This window comes from Elephantulus edwardii, unplaced genomic scaffold (genome assembly GCF_000299155.1).
Source record: "Elephantulus edwardii isolate Elephantulus edwardi_28Jun2011 unplaced genomic scaffold, EleEdw1.0 scaffold00062, whole genome shotgun sequence".
Lineage (NCBI taxonomy): Eukaryota > Metazoa > Chordata > Mammalia > Macroscelidea > Macroscelididae > Elephantulus > Elephantulus edwardii.
In genome coordinates, this window is record NW_006399812.1 from 14,768,949 (window position 1) to 14,779,695 (window position 10,747).

A 10,747-nucleotide genomic window follows, 5' to 3' on the forward strand; every position below is an offset into this window, starting at 1 on the left:
CTTTTTATTTTTTTTTTAAGTTTGCAGATGCTCTTAGGGTCTTGGAACATGATTTCTAATTTCAAGGATTTCTGTCCTTAAGCGTTCAGTAATTTTATTATGTTTATATTTTCTCCTCTGTTAATGCAGCAGCTGTTAATTAAGCATTTGCTATGCTCCAGGGCTTGTTTTGGTCTCTTAGTGTTACCAGTCAGCAAAGCAGACCCCAGGCTTCATGCCTTGTGAAGTCAGCTAGAGGGCAGAGAGGGTAGCTGCTGACTGGCATTACTTGCCTCTCCTCACACCATCACATCTTCTCCCTTCTTGTGGCCCAATCCTGAGTTTTAAGTTCAGATTTTGGCTATATTAGACTTAAAATTTAAGACTTAAAGGAATTTAGTTCTTGTAAAATTGTTTTACTGAAGATTATAGCGTTAGAAAAACCTTAACACTTAAAAAGAGAAGTTTGAGCATAAGATTTTAAAATAGGAGGAAAAAAAACAGTTTCTTAAGAGAAAGTAGAAATTACCCTCAACCGAAACAAGAAAACTTACCTTTCAGAGTCTCCATACTGGAGACAAAGGCCCAACCTTAAATACAAAGGCTGTCCAGGAGATTGTGTTGCCTCTATAAACAAGAGGCTTAAATAAAAAAACAACCAAACATCCCACACCAGACCCTCAACCAGAACAAGACCTCCTGGAGGGCCTTTGTAATTTTAATTTTATTTATTTAAGCCTCTTGTTTAGAGTCAACACAACAAAAATCAACAAAGGAGGGAGGGCCTTGGTATTGAAGGCCCTGGGCCTAGTGTTGTAATATTTTGGAGGAACATTCTTCTAAGTGGTACAGCACTGGTCTGTCAGTTTGTTGTACTGAGGTAACCTGGGGTTGCTGTGATGCCATTGATATGTCAGATTGCCATAATGGTTACCCATGGTGGATAATGTTTGGTGGAGTTCCCAGATTAAGTCAGGCTTGCTCCCTAAACAACATGCCTCTGGAAACTCTATGAACTTAGAGAAATGATGATAGCTATAGAAAGGCTTCAGGTCTTTTGTTTATAGGGTCGCTATGAGCCGTGCTTGACTCAGTGGCAGTCAACACCAACAACAGAAATTACCAGTGCAGGTAGCTTTGTGTTATTAATAATTTTGCAATTACCCTTTAAGGGAGGGGGCAACAAAACTTCATTCAACTGGAATTTATTACACTATAGCTAAGAGAATGAAGCACCAGAAAATCTCCCTGGTGAGATTGTTCCCAGCTGTAGAATAATGGGTAGCAGAGCCCTGCTGGCACCCTGGAGGCTGCACGGACTTCCACGTGTGCTGCTTTTCCACTCGGCACAGCTTGACCCCTGGTTTGAGGCACTTCTCTTCATCCTTGACAGTGTCCACGTAGGAGGGTGCCGAGCCAGTTCCCCTCACTCTGACCTGAGGGACATGCAGTCTTGTGTCCACGCCCTCAGCAGTAGCAGCAGACTCTTGTGGATTTTCAAGCTTTGCTTAATTTTATATTAAATTATGCTAATACAGTTTTACGTTAAAGCACACAATATACTTTTTTATAAATTGAAATGGATGAGAATGTTGATTGCTAAGAAGACCCTTTCCGTCCAGGATTTACAGCCGTGGTCTTGGCCATTTCTAGCCATCTGCTGGGGGCGGGCTCAGCCCTAACGAGGGCCTGTCTCCTCAGGATGCTTAGCTGCCTCGGTCAGGAGGGTTCGAGGGGCAGCACGTTGCACAATATAACCAGGAATTTATTGACGTTTCTACCTGATAAAACTTGGGATAAAATTCTAAGAATTTGAATCTAGTTACAATATTATGGATTGGCGTTTTCTGTGAGTTTTATTCAAGGATTCACCTTGGTCTCACTCCAGTCCTCATAATACTGCTGGGGTGTGGGACTGGACACTGGATGATTCCGATGTGACCTTGGCAATAAATACTGAAAATTACCAGTAGGACACTTGTCCACTGTGACTTTGTGTCCAGATGGCATTAAACATTCTGGGGAGAGGGCAAGAGACTGTGTGAGAATGTGCTTCATTTAAAATTCAAGTTGTAATTCCTCAAATGTTGTGGGGTTTTTTCCTTTAAGGTGCACATTACAAAACTTTCAAGTTTGAGAACTTCTGTCATTGATTACAATATTAGAGCTGAGATTTTGTCCATGGGAATGGGCATTGATAATTCAGAACATATAGAACAACTGAAAAAAACTTGCAAAGGAGCGAAAATGCCAACTTTTGAAGAAATTTTGTAAGTGGATATTTTTGTTTTCTTCATTTTGGAGCATCTGCTGTTTAGAAATATAGCCCAGGCAGGCATTTTTTTTTTTAATGAAAGTGGAGGTAATAGTATAATGAGTCCTCATCTTGGTTTCAGTTATTATCATGCTTTTCTGATTCTTGTTTCATCTGTAACACAGTCTACACCTTTGTTTTTTGTAGACTATTATACCTTATTTCACTTGTATCTCCTACAGAAAGGGATTTTGTTGTTGTTTACAGCACACATTCAGAGAAGTCCACACAGAAGGGCCCAGTGTGGTGGATTTTCTGCAGCCACCCATGTGAGCAGCCTAGATGAAGAAAGTGCGTGACCCAGAGACCTCTTCATGCCCCAGTCCAGTTACTCCCCCTCTGCAGTTAGAGCCCCTGTTCTTGTGTTTAAAACCTGTGGATGTGTTATGAAGTGTTCATCTATCAGAGTTCTGATAAATGAAGGCCTACAAGGGTTGTAGCAGGTGGGGCCTGCAGGAGTAGCGCTGCCCAGAGGTGAACGGAGCGGTTCGCAGCCCCTGTAGACGTGTGTGATGTGACCGCTGGACACCGCTCTTGCCATTCATGGGAAACAGTGACACGGGCTTCTGTAGAGAGCCCTATTATGTGACCATCTCCTCAAATTACAGAGAGTCTGTTTAACCTTTGCCTCTTCTGTCTAGGAAACCTTCTTCAGCAGAAGATGCTCCTGGTCTGCAGAGCTCGGAGAAAGAGGACGAGGGTTCACAAAGAGGCAGTTATTCTAAGACAAACTCAGAAGACCAAAAGCATGGTCAGTATAGGTATTCAAACAGTAACTGAAAAGAATATTTTAAAAATATTTTTCTTGCTGGTTTTGTTTAGAACCTTCCAGACAGTGGCAGAACTAAAGTTAGTGGCCTGCCTTCTCTTAGGTGTGACAGTTCTGCTTGCAGTGTTTTATTTATTTGTATTTTGTGCTTTCCACTTCTTATTCTTTGAGGTATAACATGAATCCAGGAAAGGCACAACAGATGTTATGTGTACAGCTTGGAGACTTTTACACATGGTGTACAATTATTCCACTCACCTGTCTGTCTGTCAGATGGTGGTACTGCTCTGATGCTAGAAGCCACTCTCCCAGTAGTTTAAATATTAATAGAGTCACTCACACTAGATCAGCTTTCAGCTCAGGACAAACTAATTCACTCCTTCCTTTTGAAAAACAGTAGCCATTGAAACCTTATGAATAGCAGTGGGACTTTATCTGTTGTTATTTACACTTGGGTTAGAATGACCCATAGCTGAAAACCCTCTAGTGGGTTTTCAGAGGCAGTTAATTGCACAAGAGGAGATTGCCCGTCCTTCTCTCCAAGAGCAGCTGGTGGACTAGAACCACGAATCTCGGATGCTGTACTCAGAGGAGGAGGTAGAAGGACATGAAAGGCTTAGAGAAAAAATACAAATCATCCAACTAGAACAGTATATAAAATGCCAAATGATGGAAAGTTGCACAGCTCATGTAAAGGACAAAACCATGCTTATTTGAGAAAAGCAAAAATCATGAACCCTGACCACATTCTTTCACATTACATGTTCCTTCCTTTATTCCGTGTGCCAGAAGTATTCCAGTAGAACCTGTATTGCTGGTAACAGGCTTCAATGTGGAAAGGACTCAGAACACAACTGAGGAAGAGCTGCTTCCCTGAAGTGAATCTGTCTTAACTAGATGCATGGAGAGAAGCTTCCAGGCCTGCAGGACCCCAATCTGTGGAAGGAGACACTGGAGAACCTCAATAGACTCACTCATAGTAAGACCAGGGACCAGTTGCTGGCAAGTCTTCAGTCACTCATGTGCAAGTTCACATTGAAGTGGAGAAAATTAAAACAAGCCCATGAGTGTATCAGACTTGGAGTATATCCCACTTAAATTTAGAAGTCATCTGAAGAATAGATTTATTCACTGAACAATAATGACCAGAGTTGTGGGTGACATTAGGGACATCATAGTTGAAGAAAGCAAAAGGTCATTCAATGGGAAAGAAAGAAAGAAAAGACTTAATTGGAAGGCTGAAACTTATTAAGTAATCCAATAAGCTATTATACTAACAGACCAAGGGAACTATAGAGATTAAAAGCAAGAAGGATGTGTGTCAGGGGTATATATATCCTTAATCCATACTTTCTCAGTCTGTATGCTGAGTGAATAATTTGTGAAGCCAGACTCTGATGAAGAATATGGCTTCAGTATCAGAGGAAGATTCATCAACAGCCTGTACTATGCAGATGACACACTTTGTTGAAAATGAAGGGGATCTGAAGCTCTTGTTGCAGAAATCAAAGACTGCAGCCTTCCCTGTGGATTGCACCCTAAGATCAAGAAGACTAGGGGAGGGGAAAGAAAATGTGCAACAATGAAAAATTAAAATCTTTTCAGTGTTTTGGTTTTTTTAAAAAAAAACAAACCACAGCAGCCAAACATCAAGATGTCAAAGCTCCTTACCACTGGCAAAATCATGATGGATGACGAGGGATTGAAACTGCTGATGATTTCGTCTTGCTTGGATCTGCAATCAACACCCTTCATACCAGCAGTCAGCCAAGGAGACCTACTGCTTTGAGCAAGTCCTCTGTCAGGGAAGAGCAGAGATGTCACTTTGAAGACTAAGGTGCACCTAATTCAAGCCATGATCTTTTCAATTACTTGCTATACATCTGAGAGCTGGATGATGAATAAAGATGACAGAAGACTTAATGGCTTTGAGTTGTGGTATTGGAGAAGAGTATTGAACGTCCCATGGACTGCCAAAAGAATGAACAGGTGTGCCTTGAAAAAGTGTGGCCAGAGTGCTCTTTGTAGGTAAGGATGCCAAAGCTTCATCTCTCATACTTTGGACATGTTGCTAGAAGTGACTACTCCTTTGAAAAGGATATCATGCTTGGAAAGGTGGAGGGTCAGCGAAAGAAGGAAGACATACTCCCCCATTGAGATGGTTTGACACTGTGCCTCAATGGGCTCAAGTGTATCAGACAGTGACGATGGCACAAGATAGGACAGGATTTGGTCTGTTGTTCATAGAGTCGCTATGAGTTGTACTTGACAGCACCTCACAACACACCATCTGTGATCATGAATGTACTCTTTTTCACTTTCCCATATCTTACCATCTTTTCTGTCTGCTTGTATATCTGCTTGTGATAGTATTTCCCATATACCATTGATGTATATGTCCTGGTGTACAAGTTGCCGTACAGCGGTAACTTGTGGTTGCTGTGAGGCTGAACACTGTGACACTGATGTGTCATATACGTTAATGGTCAGTTATCCAATGCGGACAGAGAGTGGGGTGGAGCCCCCCAATTAAAACAAGCTTGGAAGCAGGAGTGGCATCCACTTCCGTAATAGCTTGCCTCTGGAAACCCTATGAACCTGGAGAGAGGATGAAAGGCACCCAAGCATCGAGGACTCTCCTTCATTGGGTCGCTATGAGTCGCCTGCGACTCGATGGCACTTAACAACAACCACCACCATTGATGTATGTCTTCCTTTTCTTTACAGTTACTGTGCTGAACAAACTTACCTTGTCTGTTTCTTATTTGTTAAATTACACTCCTTTTCCACCCATTCCCATCTGTGATGGCAATCCAAGAATGATGAGTGTAAACCTTTCTTTAGTTTTTTATAATAATGGTTTATATATTACTTGTCCTTTTTGTATAGTCTTTTATCAGGCTTCTTGGACTCAGCATTATTATGTCTGTCGAATTCATCTGTGTAAATTGCAAATAGCAGCCACTTATTTATTGCTCAGATGTATTTTTTAAAATTTTTTTTTATTATTTTTGTGTGAGTGTACTGTCAAATCAGATCTTACTGGTACAGGAGGAGATTGTCCCTCCTTCCCCGGCAGAGCATCTGGTGGATTCGAACCGTGCGCCTCTGGGATTGTAGTTGCAGCTCCTTACCACTAGGCCACCAGAGCTCCCCTACTCAGATGTATTTTATAATACGAATATATCATTGTTCATTTATTTGTTTCCCTACTGATAGAAGTTCGGGTTTTTGGTTCAAGGTTGAATTTTTTTGGTTGTTTTGGGGTTTGGTTTTTTTTGTTTTTGCAGTTTTTGTCTGTTATTGAAAGTATCATGACCATTAATACAATACAAAATAAGCATACACATGGCTAACTCAGATGACTATTTTTTTAACTCATTGCTGCCCAATTTCTGCCCTCCCACCACCCTGAATGCACCCTTTGTTCCAGATCGTTGTCATTAATGCCTAATCATATATTTCTTTCAAACAGTTCTCCCCTTCATGACAGACTATTTTAAATTATCTATCAAAAGATAGACAAAGTAAATTTTGGTGGGGAGGGGAACAGCTATGAACGTTTTTGTTTAAGGCTGTGGATGGCAGTTGACAATGTTCACAGTTGAGAAGCTTAAATTGCATTGCTTTAGAAAGGCCCACGTGGGTTGTACGCGCATAGTGGTTGCTCTTCTCAAAGCCATCTTTGAAAGGATCCTGGTGGGGTTACGATAACCAAAGAAACCAGACTGTTGTAACCTGTGGGCACTGCCTAGGATGCAGTTCCTTTTCAAAAGCGTAACTTGGCTCTCCTAAATGTTTAATATTTATCAAAGCCCATTTTTATTTTAAAATATTATGCTAATTTTACTAAGTGATATATGTCTATTCTCTGCAACTGGATACTGGATTGCTAAGAAATTTACATGAATAATTTCTCAGCTAACAATTTGCATGAAGTGTGAAAAAGCATTATGTACATATATTACACAGTTTGTGCAAATAGTAATCTGTAGGAAATGTGCTTTTGATTTTGTACAGAGGTTTTATCTGAAAACATCAGAGAGGCTTTTGAGAAGACTGCACAGCCAGATCTGAAAAGGTATGTTCCTACATTGAGGCTTCATTTTCTTTAACTAGTAGTGACATGATAGTGAGGAGTACTTAAGCCATTTTTCTTCTTCTAGTTTCCACCCACAGGTAAAATGGTTTCAAAAGGACGATGCAATCATCTTAAAGATAAAACTAAGAAATATAAAATATTACAGATGTAAATACTTTAGAGATAGAGTCATTTTCAGGTAGGCTTATGTATATTTCATAAAGTTAATTCAAAATCATTTCTCAAATTTTGAAAGACTAACTTCATTGCTTCTTATAAACCTAGTGCCTGGGTGGGAGACAAATTTTACTTGGCTGACCTGGAACTTCAGGGCAACATAATAAAGGATGACTGTAAATGCACAGTTGAAAATGATGAGCCTCTGCTCACTCTTGCAAAGGAGAAGAGGGAATCTTGGTGTAACTTACTCAAACAGAAGGTGAGTGGAAGTTGACCAAGGCTGGTCTTAACACCCTGGGCACATTTTATTCTCCTCTTACTGTAAATGTTGTGTTGAACAGAATCCAAACGTGGCTTTTGATTTTGATCACTGGGAAGACTGTGAAGAGGAAAACCACTTCTCCAAAGGTAAGTTGCTGCGCTCCCCTCCCCAGGGAGGCTTGTAGAGGCACTTAGAGTGGACATGTCGCCCGCAGCACTGTGGCCGCAGTGCAAATAAGTTCATATAAAGCCCTTGACCCACTCACCCACTCATTCACTCACCCACCCACCCACTCACTCATCTACCCACACACGTACACACTCACGCACCTATTCCCACCCACCCACCCAATCACTTACCTACTCACCCACTCATTCACTTGTCGAGTCGTTTCTGACTCCTAGTAACCCTCCGTTGGGTTTCTAAAGATGTAAATCTTAACAGAGAAAGATGGCCCCTGTTTCTCCTACAGAATAAGAATAGCTGGTACATTTGAACCACCAGAAATAGGCGGCCTTTTAACACCACCCAAGTGCCTTAAGAGTTTGTATTTTATTTTGGTGTTAAATGCTCTCGTTTTAAGTGTGTGTCAGTCCTTGTTTATAAATATATTGCCTTTTAAAGTAAGGCGAAAAAAAGAATAAAACTTCCACATAGTTATTTTTTAGGAGAGTAATTTATTTAGACAAATTTTACTTGCTCACTTCTAACCTAAAATAATGAAGATGTAAGTAAATGACGGAATTGGAAAAGTTAGAATCCAAGGGAACTTTCTTTGTTAATCAAAATAATTTGGAAACTATTAGCCTGTAATAATCATATTTCTTAAAATATTCAACTTCTTTAGTTGTCAGTTCTAAAAGTCTGTCCTATAAAGTGGCAGAAGTAGATGAATACAGTGACACCACTTCAGAGGATGATGAAAGTGACAGTGAATAAGTTTGTGAATGAAATCCCAAAGAATGGCTGGAGACCTTGAACAAAAATGGACATTGCCCTGTGACTTAAAGAGACCAGATCCACACGTGCTTACCCCTGAAGGATAAATTATCTGTGTTCTCGTGGCTCTGGAATTGGGGATGATGAACATTACAGAGTCCTTTTAAAATGTCCCAAGGACAGAGCAGAGCAGCACAGTGCCAGCCACGTGCAGCAGACATGCCTCCTTGCAGGCTCCAACCAGAAACTCCCGGGACATTCACATTTGAGAGACAGGCCTGACATTTAGATCATGAATCTGTTATCGTCAGTGCATTCATTTTGGTTGATGTTGTTTTTCACTTAGACCTGTGTTTAGTACATTTCTAAAAACTTGATCCTGCACAGATAAATGGAGATTTTCATCTTGCAGATTGGCACTGACCCCTTAACCTGGAGTTGGGATTAGACCTGATGGGCACTCACACCTTCAGTAGTAAGCCATTGAGAAGTGACTGTGTGTGAGTTGCTTCTGATGAAGAGATAATAAGGATGACAATAGGGCAGACTCAGTAACACCTCCAACACCCTCCACCTTCTGGCTCCTGGGCAGTAAAACTGCTGCTAAATAGACCCATGCCCATGCAGCTGTGGGCAGACAACATAGGTTTCTCTTCAAAAGAGCCTGTGCACTGTGTGGAGGTAGTCCTCGGAACACATGTAGGGAGACCGTGAAAACTGGCTCCATCCTCAGGGAGGGAATGGCCCCAGAGCTTGAAATTATTTGTGATGAGTGTGTGTGGTCATTTAAATGCAATGATATCCAGAGGGGGCTTTTCTTGTTCCTCTGTTAATTGGAAAAGTTATAAAGGTGACCAGCTGGGAAAGTTAAAACCTTATCTGTAGAACATGTCTGTTGAGTGTCTTGGGTCTCTATTCTTGACATTTAAGTCAGAAAACACAGATGCCATGTTTCCCTGTTCCAGGAATAAGCCACCGCTAGAACTAGAGGTCATGCCGGGCTGTTCTGTCAGCAGGTGTGGGGCACTCACATGTCTCATTTCCCTCTTCTGTAAAATAAAACATTTGCTTCGTTGTGTCACCTCAGAGGATGCCCCAGACTGCTGCTGGCCCTGTGATAGGTGGTCACAGTGCTACCCAACCTCAGGGGCACCTCCCTGCTGCGGTGCCTTTCAGAGGCTGCCTGGCAGGTACCAAATTGGCCCATGAAGGAAGGTGATGCTTTTCCTTTTTATTGGCCAAATTGGGCTGGCTTTTCAAGAATCAGAACATGCTCATTCCTTGGCCATTAGAGCTCTCAGTCTGTGGAACACTCCTAATGTCACTTTCCACCGGAGGAGTTTGGTGCCTGGCGGTGGAGAGCTTCCGTAACAAGGCCTTATCACATTTGTCGCCTTTGGCTGGCCGTGAGCGTTAGCTCCCTCCTCATTCAGCTCTCACATGTCTGGTTTCTTGTAAAATAGGACAAAGCCAGGGACCTGCACAGATGTGTGCCCACATACAAATGATGAGTGGTCCTGCTTGCAAAGAAGTGGGGCTAATTCTGTTACATAGTTAAAGAGCCAAACAAAATTATTAAGGGAAGGATAGTATGTTAAACTCTTTGCTTTTTCCAGACATTTTAAATTTACTAATATCTGAAATCCACATTCAGATGTTGCAGAACATAGGATGCTCACTTGTGAAATGCAACTGACTAGTTGTTGTTTGAGGTTTATTTTTTTTTTGGTTGTTTTGTATTGGGGTTTTGGGGTTTTTTTGTTCTGTCAATACGTGATTTCATGTATTGAGATAAAATTCTGAAATGCATCATAGAATATTTTTGGCTGTACGCTTCTAAAATTGTGTGTATACTTAGTTGTGTGAATGTCCTTTGGGCTCTATCGTCAGTAAAATTTCAGAGTTTGCACAGAATGTTTGCCTTGACTTTTTTGTAATACTTTTTTAGTTGGTTTGTTTACAAAGTTCATACACATTGTGTTTCACACTATTCTTCATTCACATTGTGTTTCATACAATCATTCTTTTGCATTGTATTTTCTAAAATTAATCTCCATTGGACTTGCCCACCCATCATTACCCTGTATTTTCACCAAGATCCTTCCCATTTCCTTCTCTCCTCCCTCCACCTACCAAACTGTGCAACCCTTTGACATTTACAAAAAAATTTTCCTGAGTGCCAAATACAAAACAGAAGTTTATTCATCACATTTTCTATTTTGG

The 10,747-nt window shown here is 41.0% G+C and overlaps 1 protein-coding gene across 1 annotated transcript in view; it reads left to right on the top strand.

Moving 5' to 3' along the window:
- Nucleotides 1–8,524, top strand: part of TDRD12 (tudor domain containing 12) — a 91,296-nt gene extending 82,772 nt beyond the window's left edge. The window contains exons 22-27 of the mRNA XM_006887870.1: nucleotides 2,089–2,243; nucleotides 2,917–3,054; nucleotides 7,229–7,342; nucleotides 7,429–7,582; nucleotides 7,665–7,731; nucleotides 8,433–8,524. Coding sequence (XP_006887932.1) covers nucleotides 2,089–2,243; nucleotides 2,917–3,054; nucleotides 7,229–7,342; nucleotides 7,429–7,582; nucleotides 7,665–7,731; nucleotides 8,433–8,524 — 720 coding nt within the window. The remainder of the gene's footprint in view (nucleotides 1–2,088; nucleotides 2,244–2,916; nucleotides 3,055–7,228; nucleotides 7,343–7,428; nucleotides 7,583–7,664; nucleotides 7,732–8,432) is intronic.
- The last annotated feature ends 2,223 nt before the right edge of the window (nucleotides 8,525–10,747 follow it).